The 18,676-nt window shown below is 42.1% G+C and overlaps 5 protein-coding genes across 5 annotated transcripts; all 5 read right to left on the bottom strand.

Annotated features, from left to right (window-relative positions):
* Positions 1-200: 200 nt before the first annotated feature.
* Positions 201-5,170, bottom strand: LOC103982755 (pheophorbide a oxygenase, chloroplastic). Its single transcript, XM_009399766.3, has 7 exons — positions 4,534-5,170; positions 4,207-4,442; positions 3,990-4,116; positions 3,464-3,600; positions 2,226-2,385; positions 1,294-1,572; positions 201-702 (listed from the first exon to the last, which is right to left on the bottom strand). The coding sequence occupies exons 1-7, from the start codon at positions 4,966-4,968 to the stop codon at positions 448-450; spliced, it is 1,629 nt and encodes a 542-aa protein (XP_009398041.2). The 5' UTR covers positions 4,969-5,170; the 3' UTR covers positions 201-447.
* Positions 5,171-7,014: 1,844 nt separating this feature from the next.
* Positions 7,015-7,977, bottom strand: LOC103982756 (cyclin-dependent kinases regulatory subunit 1). The gene is made up of 4 exons (XM_009399767.3): positions 7,899-7,977; positions 7,676-7,741; positions 7,507-7,567; positions 7,015-7,393 (listed from the first exon to the last, which is right to left on the bottom strand). Exons 2-4 carry the CDS (start codon positions 7,726-7,728, stop codon positions 7,229-7,231), a joined length of 279 nt encoding a protein of 92 aa, XP_009398042.1. The 5' UTR covers positions 7,729-7,741; positions 7,899-7,977; the 3' UTR covers positions 7,015-7,228.
* Positions 7,978-9,411: 1,434 nt separating this feature from the next.
* On the bottom strand, positions 9,412-9,999 carry LOC135636443 (thaumatin-like protein 1b). Its single transcript, XM_065148132.1, has one exon. It carries the CDS (start codon positions 9,997-9,999, stop codon positions 9,412-9,414), a length of 588 nt encoding a protein of 195 aa, XP_065004204.1.
* A 1,329-nt stretch (positions 10,000-11,328) lies between these two features.
* Positions 11,329-11,916, bottom strand: LOC103983442 (thaumatin-like protein 1). Its single transcript, XM_009400654.2, has one exon. The coding sequence runs from the start codon at positions 11,914-11,916 to the stop codon at positions 11,329-11,331; it is 588 nt and encodes a 195-aa protein (XP_009398929.2).
* A 653-nt stretch (positions 11,917-12,569) lies between these two features.
* Positions 12,570-17,344, bottom strand: LOC103982757 (probable pectate lyase 5). The gene is made up of 4 exons (XM_009399768.3): positions 17,148-17,344; positions 16,161-17,058; positions 15,869-16,074; positions 12,570-12,880 (listed from the first exon to the last, which is right to left on the bottom strand). The coding sequence occupies exons 1-4, from the start codon at positions 17,297-17,299 to the stop codon at positions 12,670-12,672; spliced, it is 1,467 nt and encodes a 488-aa protein (XP_009398043.2). The 5' UTR covers positions 17,300-17,344; the 3' UTR covers positions 12,570-12,669.
* Positions 17,345-18,676: the final 1,332 nt, after the last annotated feature.

Genomic DNA, 18,676 nt, shown 5'->3' with positions numbered 1-18,676 from the left:
GCTGACCTCATAACAGGGAAAACAAGATACGTTTATTTTCTCTTTTCAGATCTGGTATGGTCAACTTGTCAACCTGTCATTCTCAATAGCCAATGTATATGGGTAGCTGCACTTCAGCAAATCTACATGATAATGTTGAGGTGGATGAAATTTAGTGGAAAAAATAGTAAGAACACATTCATTCTTGAACAAGTGGACTATATACCAAAGATTATTGATACTTCATTCGACCACGATCCCACATCGATACATAAAAGCATCACCAAATAGAAAGTGAGAGATTCACACTTCATCAAGAGAGACTGTTTAACATCTACAACTGTGCTACTCTGGCTATACAAGTAACTTACAGAAGCTTCATACATCTCACAGTTCTTATTAGATCTAACAAGTACACAGAAACCAGCTCTAGCAAATCTCGTTTGAAGGTCCCTCCCCTGTGATGGGTTAATCAATATTAGCATGTATGTAATCCACATAGACAAAGTTCTTCTGGAGTTCACGCAAAGCATAAGCCACAGCTGCGCTGGCAATGGCAGCTGCAGCTAACAGAAGTCGAATTGAGAATTCTGAAGGAATTCCAGCAGTAGCACAGAAAACTATTGTTGTGCCTATAAATAGCTTCTGCAACATCTGAAAGGCCTCGTAGGCACCTTTGCACGATGAGCATTTGAGAGTATGTTGCTCGTATCTGTCGAGCATCTGTGGTAGAAAAGAACATTCAGTCTGCTTATATTGTAAGCTCTGATGCCAATAAGACAAAGCAAAGATGAGCAATGGCATATTTCAAGTGGTCAAATTTAAATGTACCAACTCTCAGTATAAATGGTAAATCGACCAAGAATGATAAGAAATGCATATGATTTTTTCTCTTCTACTAATTGGAAATATTATGAGGTTATTTTCAGCTAATCACTAAAACATTTGTATTTCTATGTGATAACCAGTAGCAATTAAATATTTAAAATTCACAGGGGAGCCAATAGAAATTAATGGATATTTTTTATGGAAAGAAGGATGTTAAAAAGCAAAATATTTTCAAGAAGTATCAGGTTCAAATGCCAAAGCTGTAACTTTGGGAACTAAACAGAAGATCATCTTAAATCCCAAACATGATGCCTTCTCTCCCTAAATGTTACTTGATACTAAATTATCTTTGCACTTTATAATAGAGTTCCAAAGATCCCACTACTCGGAGGGAGACTTAAAGGTAATTTCAGAAGCAATGGGACAATTAAATATTTTCATGATCAACTAAAATGTGAAGATTTAGGAAATTAATGAAAGTCACACCTGACGTTTGGACAGGACCGTTGAAGGTAAAAGCTGATGGCTAGCATGGCCAAACCAGTTTGGCTGGCCATTGCCATATCTCCTCAACCAATTCCGAAATGCTAGAACCAAACGATCAGCCTGGGTCGGTGTGAATGTGATCTTCGTATACTGCTGATTGACATCAGTAGAAGACTCCAACATTTTAGAAAGAAAAATCTTTTCTTGACCCTGGAGGACAATCATATCACCATCATAGACCTTGTTTGAAGTCCAATGCTCATACCAGCGGGGTACCAGCTGTACCAAAAAAGCACAGACATCTGAAGTTACTTTTCACATCTCAACATCAGAAAGAAATATTTTATATTATAAATCACATTAAAAGTCAAACCAGAAAATGAGCCAATATGTAACTCTATTTAATTTGCAATGTGATTCCTGAGTTCCAAATGTTCAGTAAGATAACATGGAACTATGCCACAATAAGAGATGGGCTGACAGTGCCTCAATAAATAACCAGATGTGAATGAAATCATCAAAGTACATAGATCACCAATTTACCATGCCCCAGTTAGCCTAAAAGAGTTATATTCAGGCCTTACATTAACCCATTAATAAAGATAGAAGGATCTATTTAAAACAATAAAAGTAGATAGTAGAAACTGATTACAACCATAACAGCCCAAGATATGCTTGAACCATAAATTAGATCCAAACACATCACCTTCTGGATCTATAAGGAGATTCCAGCCTGGCAAATGCAGTATATGGACTTCAAATATCAAAAACATGTCTGCAACTAGCCAGAAAATTAATTCTTAAAACCATAGCAAAAAAAAAGAACATAAAATATTTTTCCACGTCAAATGGCTGAATGGAAATCGATATTTTTATCACTTCAGAAAAAAGAAATGTACTAAATTACAAGTTTATGAGCATATCTAATATACCTGCCACCAAGCAGGACCTGGCATTGAGAATTGGAAAAAGTTACGAGCACTACACACGATCGAACGAGTCTTTCCTGGGGCCATAGGAATGTTAAAGGAACAGATCCATATAATCCATTTTTGGTCACCAAGAAATGGCAGTTTTGTGTCAATCTCTATCCTGTAAAATAATGCATGAAATCAAGCAAGTGGATATACTTTTCACAAGCACTGTTTGAAAGAATTGTGTTATAAATTAAAAATGTTTTAACAGAACTTGCCATGTAAAAAATCAAAAGGAGAGATAAGGCAACATGATCCACAAATGTGCAAAGTTTATAGATAAAGCAAAAAACAGTTGATATAACCGTATAAGATTATGCAGATTATATGCAAAATAGAAGTTTGCATGAAAAGAAAGAAATGAATATCTGGTAGGTTATTAATATAGAACTCATGAACATTGTCAAAATGTCAAAGACTAGGGGCACTTTCTGAAACAAGCAGTGGAGAAGTTGACAGCCCACAAAAAGCATTTCATCTTTTACCTAAACAATTTGTTACTTCTGCTTGATACCAGCTTGTTATCTGTAAAATGTGGGAGGGATCAATTCAAGAAGATGCAGGATCGTTCATCTGCTTGGTTACCTCAGCAAAAACCCAAGTGCAGCAACTCCAGCTGAAATTGGAGTATAATCTGATATGGTCACTTATTCCTTTGGGTCAAAATATTGGTATGAAGTTAATAAAACATGTTACTAATTCAGTCAACAAGAGAATAGGCCTGACGCTGTTTGCTTAATTATTAAATCAATGTGCACAATCAAAAAACTCATCTAGCATCCAGCTTCTGCTTTTATCTATGTCAATCATAAGAAACAAAGCAACTGTTCCTATTCACAGTTACATAAGTTCCTGAATGGATGTTCTTTTTCTTTTTTTCCCTTCACACTCTAATTTCCTGTTGTTCAATCTACTGTTTCAAAAATCTCTACTAGACAAGAAAAGCTGAATAATACTTGGTAGTTGGACAAGAAAGGGCAAAGAAGTAAATGTATTTGATGCATTAGCAGGAGTACATGGACTATGAAAAAGTAGACAACTAAGATTGTTTCACAATGCTCCTAGAAACAACATTAAAGAAAATATGACAGTAACAACTTTTTATCATTGTCAAATTCTCCACCACCACCCCAACCCTCTTATTCATAACATAACATAACTAAGTTTGACAAAAGAATACCTAAATTGAAACTCACTTATTCATAACATAACAAGGGGCAACAAATTTAGCACTGATGCGTGGATTCCCAGCATCTGAACCAGCATATCCCCAAGCGCCACTAGACTCCAACTTAAATGGCAAAGGCCTAGCTCTGTCCCTTCTTCCAGTGACCTGTAAAAGGCACTAGGTTAGGAAGCCAAAATTTACCTACTAGTAATCAGTATAAAACAAATTCATTGATCTGGCTTCAGACAATAGTGGAGGTTAAGTGACTTCTACAAAACATGTCCATGGTCAGAAAGCAAACTTGAGCCACAAAACCACTTTCAGAAAAGAAGTTGAATATATGAGTATGATTCTCTACTAGTCCTTCTTTTTGGTTAGAAATGAAAAGAGCACAAAATAATATTTGAGAGCAACAACATGGATTAAGATATGTCTTGGAAGTACTGTTCGGGGGCAAGATTAGGGGTTGTAGAGCATCTGAGGATAAGCATATTTGAGAAGTACTGGCTGCCGTCTACATCAATACAATGTATTACATGTAGAAGAGGTCATACCTTGTGGTGTGCAAAATCAATATGCGACGGATCTGAGACATTCTCCATCAGCGTATCGTACCCATAGAACAGGTCACGCTGGATAGTCACGGTCGAGAAATTGGGATCATCAAATTCTGCTGGCAACCTAAGTCAAAGCGAGCCAACGTATAAATGATAATTCCGCCTCATTATATCAAAGATTGAATCTTTTTTCTGGTCCTGAAACGTAACATACATGGGGGGATTGGTGGCAGCCGCCTTCTCCCACCCGTTCTCATCGGGCCACACAAACAGCATACCCTGCGAGACAAGTGTGGGGAATTTGACCGCGCAAGATCTCGGCGATCGAACAGCTCGCGCCTCAGGCCCCTCGCTCGAGGCCTGTGGGATCCGGACGCACGAGCCGCTCCCATCAAAGGACCACCCGTGATACGAGCACTGCAAGCAACCGGTCTCGTCGATCCTCCCCTCCTACGCAAACACATCGAACATCCAAATTCAACTCGAACAGCCCGATATAGCAGAAACACAAAAGGGATCTTGGACAGAAAAAGTAATTTACCGAGAGTGGGGCGAGACGGTGGGGGCAGCGGTCGTCCAAAGCGACCCAATCGCCGGAGTTGGGGTCCTTCCAGAGGACGAGGTCGCGGTTGAGGAGCTGGAAGGGGGTGGGGACCCGAGGGTCGAGATCCTCGATGAGGGAGACGGGATACCAGTGATCCCTCCACGAGAACGAAGACTCCGACGGCGAAGACGACGAGGCCTCCTCGGCTTCTTGGCTCTCTTCCACGGCGGGAGTCGGCGCGGCAGGAGAAGACGGGGTCGCTACACAGAGGCGCGACCGCCGCCGGCGCCGGGGGAGAAGGGGTTTATAAGAAGAAGAAGAAGAAGAAGAAGAAGAAGAAGAAGAAGGCGAGATGGCCGAAGCAGGGAAGAGGGAGGGAGGAGGTCTCTGGAAGAGGCAGTTGGAAGTAGAGAGGTAGAGAAAAGATGCCATTTTTTCGGGGGTTTGGAACAGAAAAAGAAGTTGTTTATTATTATGTTTTGTAGGTTCTATAAATATTGGGATTTATATACAACAAAAACTTAATATAATTGTAATTCAATAACTGGACACGTAAACTTGTGCATGCATGATTCAATCCTGTCTTCGATGAGGCGCCCACGGTTTCGGCCTTGCGAACTCAATTACTACATGTCCTCCGGGATGCCAAGTCAAAGTTGTTAGGGTCTCTGTAGCTCCACACTACATACAATGCAAACGCAGCCGTTCTTCCCACACTCGCATACATCCAAAACACCGGGGAAAGAGAGGCACGGCGTAAGGGGAAACATGTCTTCGACCACTAGGCGTGACGAAGGAAGCAACCATTTTGAGCCACAAAGATGAGGCTTCGAAGTATCTTAACTTTGTGTCCCACCCGAGCCCGGTGGACAAATCTGAACAAAGTGGCATTGATTTCTTCGTGCCATGACGTTGCATCCCAATAGCTTTCTCGATAGTGTCTGACTTGAAATAATTGCAATTCATTTGGGATGATCTTATATGCTAAATGATTTTGCAACATCAAATAATAGTATTTTAATAAAACAATAACTCTCCCTCAAAGTCAAAAAATTTTGGATTTCTTCAAAAACTAAAGAGAACTTACAGAACACTTCACAGTTCAACTATTAGTTAAAGTTAAACCTCATAAAACTCTCAAAATAATTAGGACCAATATGGTATATTGGCAATTGATATTAACTCGAGATAAATGATTTCATCTTAAATGAAGGTTCATGACAATGACACAAGCGAATAGTATAGAAATATGAACACTATATTAAGATTTACAATAACAAATATATCTTTACAAAATTTACCAGACTAAAGCCTCCTACTTCTTTGTGGTCAGACCAAAAGTAGCATCAACTATTAGTTTGATAGTGTATCATTCTAATTCCTCCAATATAAGAACTGCAATTACAGCTTCAAGCTAAATAATCTAACCCCTACATCATGGGTAATAGAGGCTAGAGCAGTTAATATAGCCTGATAGTGTATCAATCAAATTCCTCCAATTTTAGAACCTCCTATTATAACTTCACTGGAACAATCTAATTCCCTACATCTAAACTGCCCTTGCAATGGAGTCTACAGCTGTTGATATCAGACACAAACTTATACACAGCAGTATAAATAAATGTGACCTTTTTTTCCATGGCAATGAAGTCTGAATAGTCCTATAATTTTTTCAGTGAACAATAAATCGATCTTATTAACATATCATCACCAGACAAGACTGGAACAATCTAATTCCCTACATCCAAACTGCCCTTGCAATGGAGTCTACAACTGTTGATATCAGACACAAACTTATAAACAGCAGTATAAATAAATGTGACCTTTTTCATGGCAATGCAGTCTGAAGTCCTAAAAGCCTTTCAGTAAACAATAACTCAATCTTATTAACATAACATCACCAAACAAGACTGGAACAATCTAATTCCCTACAGCCTAACTGCGCTCGCAATGGCGGCTACAGCAGCTGATATCAGACACAAACTTATACACAGCAGTATAAATGTGACCCTTTCCATGACAATGCAGTCAGAATAGTCCTATAAACCTTTAAGTGAACAATAAATCAATTTTATTAACATCACATCACCAAACAAGAGACTGAAGACAACAAACCTTCTTTACCATTTAAAGGGCACAGATCAAGTTGGAAACCAATTCTGAAATAATCCCTGACCAAAACAAGATAGTGGATGCTTTACATGAGTAAACAATAAAATTAATGTTCTTTGCACAATATCATCAAGCAAAGTATTAAACAAGACAAAGCTTGCTTACCAATGAAAAGGGCACAGATAATCTGTCATCCAATCTAATACATAAGAGTCCCTGCACCAAAACTTTTCCACAAAGTTTGAAGTACCACAAAGCCAGCAAGCGGTAAAACCATGCTTTTACACCACATAATTCACATCTTAAATTAAATAGAACCTCTAATATAAGAAATTTCAAGCGCAGGAAAGAAAAGGAGAGGAGGGATTAAGAAGACCGGCCAAATTAAAGCTCCATGTTCACAAGCATCCACAGTGACCTTCTTCGTATCATAGACATATTGATACTACTAATAGAAAGATAGAGAATTACTCTTTAGGTAGACTAACGAACGACCGAGAAAGCCATAAAACGAGGAAAGGAAATGGCAACATGTGAAAAAAGGCATCTTCTTCCTTCTTTCGCTGTTACAACAGCAACATCATTTCGCAAGCATTTGGGTGGCTTGGACAGCGGCGGCGTGATTCACCTGCTGCTGCTGGTAGTTGAGCGGCCGCCGGAAGAGCATGATGTGCGGCTCCGGGCGATGGATCGCATAGTGCACCCAACCCCTGCTCTGCTGCACCCCGATCGCCCGCCACTCGTTCTAATGCACCCACCACAAATCACTCGATCAGGACAACCACAATCAAAGACCACAAGAAAGCTCATACAGGATGATCGAGGGAACCCCCGGGCGCAAGGACGGATTTGGTTTACCTCGGAGAGGAGACGGTTCTTGGGGAGCAGTTTGGCGACCTCCGGAGGGAGCACCACATGCCTGCGCTCGAGAAACAGTAATCGCGAACATTAGAGACTAAATCGAGAAGAGTTCTTGTAGAAATAGGGATTTCGTAATCTCCAAAGGGAAGGGGAAGGCGAGGGACACCTATACTCGTATGTGTCGTCGAAGTACTTCTCCGAATACTGGATCTGACCCATGTCGATGTCACGCCTGCTCGACCGATCGATTTCACGGCCAAAACAGCAACAAAAGCGAAAAAGAGCAACAAAATCACCACGCTCGAGTCAGAATACGAGGCATTAAAAAGAAGAATCACAGGAAAAAGAACCCCAAGTATTAGGAGAGGGAGGAAAGAGGGGGAGCAAACCGTAAGAAGGGGAAGAGCGAGAGCGTTATCGGGACACCAGATAACGATGGAGACGAGGAGCGAGCGAGAAGAGCGGCCACTCCTGAGGGTCGAGGTGGAGTCTGATATAGAGCGGCGATGAGAAGTTTGACGGTTGTGATTTGATCTGGATGTGAGAAAGGATTACAGGCGAAGGCAGGGATTCACTTGTCAGTTTGAAGAGGAGCGCAGTTTGAAATTTGAAAAACACCGGCATAATGATGAGCATGATTAGGATTAGAATAATAATAATAATAAATTTTGAAGGAATTTTGCCCAAAAAACCATTATTTTAGCTTTTTCCATAATAATGTCATATTTTTATTTTTCTCCCGCAGATCATATTTTTTATAGTTTTACACTTCAAAAATATGAAGGTTTTTTTCCATCCTTTTTAATATTTTTTCTTGGTTAATTTGTTTCGATTTAGGCTTAACTCAATAAATATATTAAATTGTAGCATCTATGTTAATATCATTAATATTTGCTCTAAAAAAAGGTTAACCAATTCTAACAATGGTTAAGATTTGTTTATATATATATATATATATATATATATATACGTATTTTAGATATTAAATGAGCTCTTAAAGATATATTAATTTATATTTGCTAGGAAACTCTTTCGGGTCCCATGCTGATAATAATATCGTTAGTGAAGTGTTTCATATGCATACTTGCAATGTTTGAAGATTTGGTTATTAGTGATATATATTTTTTAATAGGGTCTGCAGTACCGAACTATACTGCCTGGACGGTATGTACCGATCCGATCGATTGTCGATACGCGAACCGCTTATTATCGATCCGAGTGCACTGTAGCACTGTAGTAATGCTACAATGCTTGTCACACCTGAGTGTACCGCTCAGTATACCGTACCGTACCGGTACCGAACCCAGATCGAAATACCGGTACGATACGATATTGTGAACTTTGCTTTTTAACATGAAATCTGTGCTATATCGGTATACATTCATTAAGAAAATATAGGTTAATTAATTCTACCGATGGCTAAAATTAGTTTATTTAAGTTAAGAATTATAATACCCTTACGTTAAACACCAAATGAATTTTCAAGAAATTAGATAAGAATATCAATTATATTTACGTTGCTCGCCCCTAATGAGATGGATATAAAAAATATATATACAAATATGAGAGCAAATATTGGGGGCATTTTATATTACATGATGATGATAGAGAGAGCACTCTACTAAGTCCAAACATGGTTAATTAAGTAAATAATTTATTAGTGAAATCATATCGTAATCCTACTTTGTTATTGAAATCACAGGGAAATTAGGAAAAAAACAAGAGAATCCGTAGACACTATATTAGGATTATGTTAGGAATTTGAAGAACAAAAGGAAATCAAGAAACATAATTTTATTATCTTGGACTTCGATTCAGGTTGATACCAAAGATCTTAAGTGGCTCCCATTGCAGAGAATAATAATATCTATGAAACCGGAAAAATGGCTTCCTCCTGCCCGCCTAAGCCGTGGGGCACAGTGTGATGTTGAAGTCCGACCCCGAGCAAGCGAAGGCCCTGCCGTCGTAAGTCCAAGTGTGCGCCAAAGGGCATGCCTGCATGAACACCTTCGCCTGCGACGAAGGCTGGCACTTGGCGCGGCTCCCGTACTCGTTGATGCAGCACAGCTTCGGGTCTTGGTATGCGTCGCACGCGCTCTTGCAGGCGATGGTTTTCCCCGCGGAGTCCTTCACACGGAGATCGTCGGGGCAGATGGCGTTGATGTCGCCCGGGCACCCCGTCGGCTGGCACGATGAGTCCTGCGGGTACACCATGGCGGGCACGTTGAAGCCGTGCATGAGGCTGATGTCGTAGGTGTACTGGGTGTCGTTGCCGCTGAAGTTGAGGAAGTCGAGGAGGGTGACGGGCGCCTTGGCCGCCTTCCCCTCGCACGACTGCTCGCCGGAGCCGCAGTCGGCGGTGAGGCACGAAACGATTCCGTGGTTGTCGGTGGTGCAGTAGGTGCGGAAGTACACCCGGCCACGCCAACTGTCGTCGGCGGTGTTGAACATGACCTCATCGGGACCGATCTCGAACATCCCGAGGCCCATGGAGGGGATGGAACTCATCAACACTGTGTAGCTACATCGATTCTCCACCGTGAACTGCCTCGCGTTTGCTCCTGGCAAGAACAAAAGAAAGCTTCCATGGTCACCACAAACTAAGATCAGCAGCAAAGAGGTGTCTCAGCGACATGCATGCAGTGTTTGACTATGCATGTCGAAGAGACTGACAAAGGACTTAACTGATACTAACCAGAAGTAAAGAGAAGAAGAAGAAGAAGAAGATAGCTTGACGGTAGCCGACTTCCTCCCGACATTGTTTTGATGTGTGATGGACAACGAGACCGTATGCAGCAGATGGAAGAGGGTAGAAAGTTATATAGAAGACGAGATGACTGTTCTTCGCGGGGAAGGTCTCAAAAACGGCAATCAGAATAATTTGTCGTAATTATTGGAGTCTAACAAATTCTTGACATGTTTGAAGAGCAAATTTAATGTATGCATGTCAATAAATTTGTATATATGTCAATCAAATAGTATATATCTTATTAGTCCGATGTTTATGGCATTTGTATTTAGCATGTATATTCCTTTAAAACCTTAAAACACACATATATGCCATATTCAATGAGTTAATTACTATTTAGAATTAAATTAACATTAGAATAAATTATTTTTTCCCCTAATTTTATTTTCTCTCAATAACACCCTTATTTCAATCTAATCACCCTTCTTCCTTTTTGGAACCTCATTTATTTTTTATATACTTGACTAATTTAAGAAATTAATGTCAACTACATGATAATGTTAATGCTTTCATGACAAAATTTGTTTAGGTATATTTCAATAAATTACAGATATATCTCCTCAAGGCTATTAAATTCTATATTTATCCCTCAAATTTTGGGTTTAGTATGTATATTCCTTCAAAGCTTTAAAACATGCACATAAAGTATCATACAATAAGTGGACCATTGATTAAAATTTTGGTTTACATAAAATTTCTTTTAAAAACTGATTATGTTGTTAAAATTTTATGAATATTTATTTATTTAATTCGTTAATCAAAATGAATTATTTGGTGTTTGGGATGGATATTAAAGTCAATGAAGGATTTTAATATTGAAGGGATATATTATATTATATTATATTTTATAAGGACAAGTTTACATTATATACAGTCATAATAAAATCAAAGTGACACTTTTGGGTAGAAATTGAGTCAATATTGCAAAAAAAAAATCGAGATCGATGAGTAATCAATCTAATAAATAAACTCCAATCCCAACTAAATTGACAGGAAAATTTTCATGCTTTAACTAAATATTAATCCCAATAATTGAACCATTATGATAGGGTGATCAATCCAATATAACCCTAAACTTTGGGGCATAAGGTGATGTTGAAGTCCGACCCCCAGCAAGCGAAGGCCCTGCCGTCGTACGTCCATGTGTGCGCCAAAGGACACGACTGCATGAAGACCTTCGCCTGCGACGAAGGTTGGCACTTGGCGCGGCTGCCGTACTCGTTGATGCAGCACAGCTTCGGGTCTCGGTAGGCGTCGCACGCGCTGTTGCAGGCGATGGTGTTCCCGGCGGAGTCCTTCACCCGGAGGTCGCTGGGGCAGATGGCGTTGATGTCGGCCGGGCACCCCGTCGGCTCACACGAGGAGTTCTGCGGGTACACCATGGCGGGCACGTTGAAGCCGTGCATGAGGCTGACGTCGTAGGTGTACTGGGTGTCGTTGCCGCTGAAGTTGAGGAAGTCGAGGAGGGTGACGGGCGCCTTGGCCGGCTTCCCCTCGCACGACTGTACCTCGGAACCGCAGTCTCCGGTGAGGCACGAGAAGATGCCGTGGTTGTCGGTGGTGCAGTGGGTGCGGAGCCACAGCCGGCCGCGCCACCCGTCGTCGGCGAAGTTGTACATGACGGTGCCTGGCTCGACTTGGAAATCTCCCAGGCCCATGGAGGGGATGGAGCCGAGCCAGATTGAGTAGCTACATTGATTGTCCACGATGAATCGCCTCGCGTTTGCTCCTCCAGACGAGAAACGCAAGAGAAAAGGTGAGCTTTTATTGGAAACTACCAGTTCAGGTTTCAATGGGAGAAGAGACTTGCATCAAATAGATTGACGTAGCATTTAAATGACACTAACCAGAGGCAAACAGAAGGAGGAGGAGGAGGTAGCTCGACAATGATCGTCTCCCCCCTGACATGGTTTTGTTGCATGATGGATATGAAGAGACCATAAGCGGTCGGTCGAATAGGAGAGAGGGGATGACCCTTTCGAAAGCGTCAAGTAATTTCGGCGTGAATCCTTGAAGATTATTTTTGTTTGGTAGGCATGCAAAATATGGATGTCGATCAGCAAACACGATAAATTTATACATGGAAATCCATAATATTTCAACCTTGATTTTGGAGCAAACGTGTTGTGGATAGCTTTAGGCAGATTTGATGTCAATACATCTCCCATGTGTAGACAAAAATGTGCGATGTTAGTGGGTTAATAATTCTTCAAAATCTATCTTATAGATTTGTTCATACCAAATATTATAATCCATTTCTAATTGACCTATCAATTTAAGCTGTATATGGATTAATCCCTTGAAAGATATATGTAGAGAACTGTGATGGCAATTAGATCAAACTACAAGAGAATCATTTACATCTGCATTTTTTTGATCTTCCGAAACAACAACGCTTTTCTATTTCAGCTTCAGGGTCTACAAAGAGAGAAGAGAGCTGCGACAATTAAATAGAGAGACAAGAAGATACTGACGGAGGAGAAGATTGGCGGAGCAGATGGCGGTGGCGCGACGCTTGCAAACACCATACCAAGGGACCCATATCCGCCTTCGCCACCGTCTTGAGTGGTGGCGGACCCAACATAGTTGACTCCGGAGTTCCCCGGCCCCACGCTGTTGTCCCTGTCCCATCAGAAGCACACATTATTATCCTCTATCATCTCTCACTGCAGCACAAGTGCATTCATTATATAAGCAGCATGTTAGATTAGATTCTCTTCAGACAAGAGCTCGTTTCTCAGTTTCGCAATGCACCAGGGTAGATAAATATATTTGGAGTTTACTGTTCTAATCATGTTCCTTTCCATGTGATTGAAGCTTAGAAACTAGGCTATTGGTCATTGTCTTCTTCCGCCAATTAACCCCACCTAAGAAGGCTGAATGAGCTATGATCATAGGACAAGTTACAGTACCAGTTAACTCAAGGTTTTACATGTTCATTTTTTTATACACAGATCCAACCATGCAACAGAGACTAATTAACTTGAATCATAATGAGTAATAATTCTAACAATATTATTACTTGAAAACATTTCAAACAAGCAAGATAAATTGCAAATCGCCTGCGGAAAGCAAAACACTAGATCAACGAGTGCTAAATTAAGTCATTGAGGCAAGCACAGTTTGGTAATTTTCTGGATGAGTTGTTGTTATAACTCACAACAAGATGGGATCGTAACTAGAAACACACCACAGGTTTCAAAACAACTTGATAAATGAATGTGGAATTCTGCAACCTTTCATGTAATTCCACTGCACTTACCAGATTGATCTAATTTATTATTAATCTAGCTTTGTGTAGTGCATATAAGATAAAAAAGCAATGTTTAACTTAGTAAAGACTTCAACCTCGAATCCCACTTCGCTCCTTATCCTTTGCAAAAAAAGAAAAGCAATTCTTTTACAACTTACATAGTGAATGTGGAGGTTTGAAGTATAGTGTGGCTACACCGAACCAAAGGATTCTGGATATGGAAACTTAATCTACAACAAAATTTATATTGGATAGGATTTGTACCTAAGCATGGATTCCATGATATGTGAATAAACTATATATGCTTTTTACAGAGATCTAGCTTAGAAACACCAATAAAAATATACAGTTAAATAATGCAATCAAGTAACTGAAAATTACTTAGATCATTATGGCGAATACTCACTTGAAAAAAATAAGGAGGAACAAACAAGATCCTTAGTGAGTTAGTGTCTTTTCTATTCTCTTTTCTAAAGGCTTCCAAGTCGAGACATACCATCTATTTAATCAATTAACTCTACACTTTGTTCAAAGTTGCAATTTTTGTCGGTTTCGCCTGTAATAAATGAGACATTGAGAATGGAAGCAGAAAAGGCCTCCATCTAAAGAAAATGGATGCTCAACTTGGATAAACTGTGAGGAGTGCTGTTAGCCTCACAGATAGATCTTATGTGCGGATCCCACACATCAGATATATAAGTGACAATATAATCTCCACAACGATTTAGTCCAAGTAGCATTTTCCAAGAGAAACAAGTGATTAGCTTCTTCTGTCGACTTCTTGCTAAATCATGAGAAGTACATCTCACATAAGATTAGGCAAACTACACCACAAGACCCCCACCTTTATCCCTCGAGACCCATGTAGAAGGAAAACAAATAGATTCATTTCCCAACAAGAGTCAAAGATGGGAGACATATTTTTTCCCTCCTAGCAAAACTGGTTAAGCATTCAGCTTTTGCAAAAACTAATCAGTCTATATCTTTTGACAATGGGAAACTAACAACTTCCTTCAACACTTACTGCATTGAAAACTCCACCAGACAACATTTTTCCCACCCTGAGGACAAGTTCGTGTAATTCGGACCAACATGCGCGGACCATGTGGTCCCTAAAAAGATTCTTAAAGGAAACCATGCTCACATGCATCGATGGAGCCTGAAGACCTCAACGTCTCAGAGAAAAGAATACTTTCTTGTGGAACGTTACTGAGACATTTGTCTTCTTTTCAATTTTTTTTTATAATATGCAAACCTTGTAGCTACAGTGAGTGTTCCATTTTATCAAACTATAAATTAGTGCCAATAAATTTAAGCCCTTCTCACCTCTCTGTATTCTATTCTTTCTGGGACGATCCATTTTTTCCTGGACACTGCAGCCTTACCTGTCTTAGAGGCAGAGATGGTCCCACAGGCAACACTGTTTTATGTTCTTTAATAAGTTATCCATAGACTTGTAAGCTAATATAGGTCACTTTCGTTTATAGTTACTCAAGATTATTTACCTAACACAAATAATCTCAAACTAATTCTAGTTTATCTTTGTTCATCATGTTTTATCAACAACTATGATGTTTTTAAATATGGTACAAATCGTAGAACTCATAGGCTGACCTGTTTCTAAGTAACATACAAGCTTAAGAATTCAGTACTCGTTTCTTTACCTAATACATAAATTTTAGTATTGATCTATAATGTAAAATATACTTATGGTATATGTATACCATAATACAGAATGTAAGCCTAAAGCGTCAGAGCGCGTGGGAAAATATACAGCTTTTCCCCCTAAATCTCAGAAGACTTTATGGGCTTACCGTCGATACTTTAAATAAAGAGCAAAAGCATACCCTAAAGGACACTGGATTCGATTATTCTGTCTCGCCGAGAGGACATTTCCCTCCCTCGACAGCACGCAGAAGATGAGAGCGGGCGGGTGGACTAAAGTACACTGGGAAGTGTGAAGTTACCGATGACCGATTGGTCCCGAGTCCAAAGCAGTGAGGCTAAAAGGCAGAGTAAGGCTGATGTGAGATAAGCACAGGACAAAACTGGGGCACCACAAGCCCAGAGTTTTTTCTGGTTCTTGACCGGACCACCGAACAGCTGTGTGTCGTGTCCGAATTGGAGGCTAAAGAGTTGTGTGTTTGGGTAGCAACGGCTGATTCGCCCATCCCATTTACCCTCGCTAATCGTGTTCTATGCCGTCCAGCTGGCCAAGAGGGATGGGTACGAGACGCTATGTGCACCCACACATACAAGAGAAACGAAGCCCCAGGAAAGGGATGACCCGAAGGGGATGGATGAGCCGAAGGGCAAGGTATAGAAGCCAATGCCGGGAGAGAGGGGGGTGTTGTTACCTGGGCCCACCGAGGACGCCCGCGTTGCCGGTGAGCTGGTCGATGAGCGCCGCGGACTTGGGTTCGACGCTCCAGGCCTTGGCGTACTTGGCCTCAAGCCCCTGCCCGGACGCCACGAAGAACGCTCCGTTCACCATCACGTCCCCCTCCGTCCGCCAGTTCCACCCGCTCCAGTCGCTTTCCTCCGTGTCCACCCTCTTCGTCACCTGTTCGACGTTGTTCCTCCATCAAGATTTTAACTACGAAGCAGAGATGCAGGGAGGAGGAGGAGGCAAGACTTGGATTGACTTGCCTCTTTGGCGCCGGGGTTGGTGGGGGCGATGTAGCGGTTGCCCTGGCTGTTGATGGTGGGGTTGGCACTGCCGCCGATGGCGTACATCTGCCACGCCATGAAGTCGTTGTTCACAACGTGGAAGTAACCGCGCCGGCAACGAGGCATCCGCTGCACCAGCTCCTCCCCGAACCGGTTGAACGCGATGGTCACCTGCATCCCCGAGTCCGGCAGGTAGTCGTCGCTGTGACCCAGCAGCATCACCTCATTGTGGTGCGAGAAGTGATTGTTGGAGATGGTAATCCCGGTGGAGCCCATGACGGCGTCGATGAGCCCGTCGGCGCAGTAGGACAGCGCGCAGTGGTCCACCCAGATCTTGCGCCCGCTGTAGATGGAGATGCCGTCGCCGTCGGACCGGGTGCGCCAGCCGTAGTGGGTGGGGGAGGAGCGCACGTTGGCCTCGCCCGCGGGGACGCAGTGGTGGACGTGCACGTTGTGGATGATGATATTGGAGACGTACTGAAGGGTGATGCAGGCGCCGCCGGCGATGTGGACCACGGCGCCACGGCCGTCGATGGTCTTGAAGCTGTTCACCAGCAGCTCCTCGTTGAGGCGGATGGTCATGTCGCGGGCGAAGGTGATCCACAGGGGCCCCTCCTGGATGGCGCCGTACCGGAGGGTGCCCGCGGCGGGATTCACCGGGTCGCGATCCGACGGGTCCGTCACCACGTAGATCGGCCCGCCCTTCCCCCCCAGGGCATCGCGGCCGAAGCCGATGCCGCAGTCCGCGAGTCGCTGCCGGTCCTGCCGCCAGTCCGAGCCGGAGCACCGCCAGCAGTCATCAACGGGGTTGCCGGTGACGCACTGGTCCTTGGCGCCCGCGGCCAGGAGGGCACGCCGGTGGGAGAACTCCACCTGCCTGAAACAGCGTCGAAACGGCCATGACAATGCCCGCAACCGAGAGCAAGGAGACAGTGAAGAGAGCAGGCGTTGTGAGGAAAGGGTTACCTCTGGACCTCGCGGGCGACGGAATCGGGGTCGCGGTGAGCGTCGAGATGCAGGGAGGAGTTGGGAAAGGGCGATGCGGCCGTCAAGAGAGGGAATGAGAGCAAGAAAAGGAGAATGTGGGCGGGAAGGCGATGGCGGTGGTGGAGGAGCATGGTTGGTGGTGGTGGGAAGAGGGAGCGATAGCGAAGCGAGCTGCAATAGGCGGATTTGGGCGGAATGGGAGTGGGGGTGGGGTTATTTATAATAATAATAAAAATTGGATATGGGAAATCTTTAATTACTTATGAGAAAGGGAAAAAAAATAAGAATAATGGTTTTGATGCGATGAGGGACGACGGCTTGGGAGTGCTTCATCTCACCCGCATTCACTGAAGAGAAAAGATCTCAGGCATATCTCATGGACAATCGATGTAACACAGTTTCTGATACTTCGTCAGCTGCTCTCTATTTTAGCTTTTACTCCTCTTGCTGTGTCACAAAAGACTTGGCTAAACCATTTATGATGGCTGGCTCGTTGATTTATTTAACCTATTTCTAAGTGAGTTCGATATGATCTTCATAACCTCTGTGTGTGTTTTCCGAAACCAATGTTAATTTTCACATGACATCACTAGGTATGCCACCTTCACTTTATAGCTTAGCAGATGATTGCCCAAAGCTAATTTGATATAGTGGTTGTACATGAAATGTTAAATCTATGTCTAGGAGATGAATGATTTATGTCACTATATAAAATGTGTGCTTCAGGAGAAAAATTAGAGTAGCTATACAGATTGACTCTACATTAAAATGTCATTCAATTCTCTTCATGTTCTCAACCAGCATCATTTGCTTGCTTTGTGTAACTCATCTTCGTCTTGCTTTGCTCATAAATGTCTTGGCCTATGTCTGCCTTCTTAACTAGAAGCATATGGTTCAAACACAGACCTGGACATGCCATTGCTTCATCCACGACTCAGAACAGAAGAAAAAGCTATATCTGACCATAACTCACCACAACTCATAATTATAGAACAATAAGATTCATAAAATATGTTTTCAGACAGCTAAGTAAGTACACTGGAATGCACCTTTCTTCTGTGGAGTTCATGGTTTCAGCTTCCTTTTCTACACAGGTAACATGGGCTTTGGAGAAATGAACTGTATGCAGCTTTGTATGACTGGTAGGAGGTCTTAGAACTTGCACTAGAAAGGAGTTCCTACAAAGTTGGATTCATATGAGGCAGAACATATTCTCCTTCCTCTCAAAACCCTGATCTTTTTTTCTTTCTCCCCTACATCCAATCAAACTTCCGCTACGAATCATTAGAGTCTCATGGAAGTATGGCAACCAGTTCACAAGTGGTGGCCATGATCTACTGTCCCCTGTGCAAGGATTCTGTTCTTCCAGGTGGATAATTGTGGGGTGATGGATCAACTGTGGATGTCATGTTTGCAACTCTGCATGCACTAAGTTGATCTAAATCAGGTGTACTATTCTGGTAAAAAAGACTGGGAGAGTTTGTGGGCTGGTGTTCAAACAAAGAGTA

The sequence above is a fragment of the Musa acuminata genome, chromosome BXJ3-4 (assembly GCF_036884655.1).
Source record: "Musa acuminata AAA Group cultivar baxijiao chromosome BXJ3-4, Cavendish_Baxijiao_AAA, whole genome shotgun sequence".
NCBI classification, from domain to species: domain Eukaryota; kingdom Viridiplantae; phylum Streptophyta; class Magnoliopsida; order Zingiberales; family Musaceae; genus Musa; species Musa acuminata.
The sequence above is the reverse complement of the archived record's forward strand: the minus strand, read 5'-3'. Positions and strand labels throughout refer to the sequence as shown.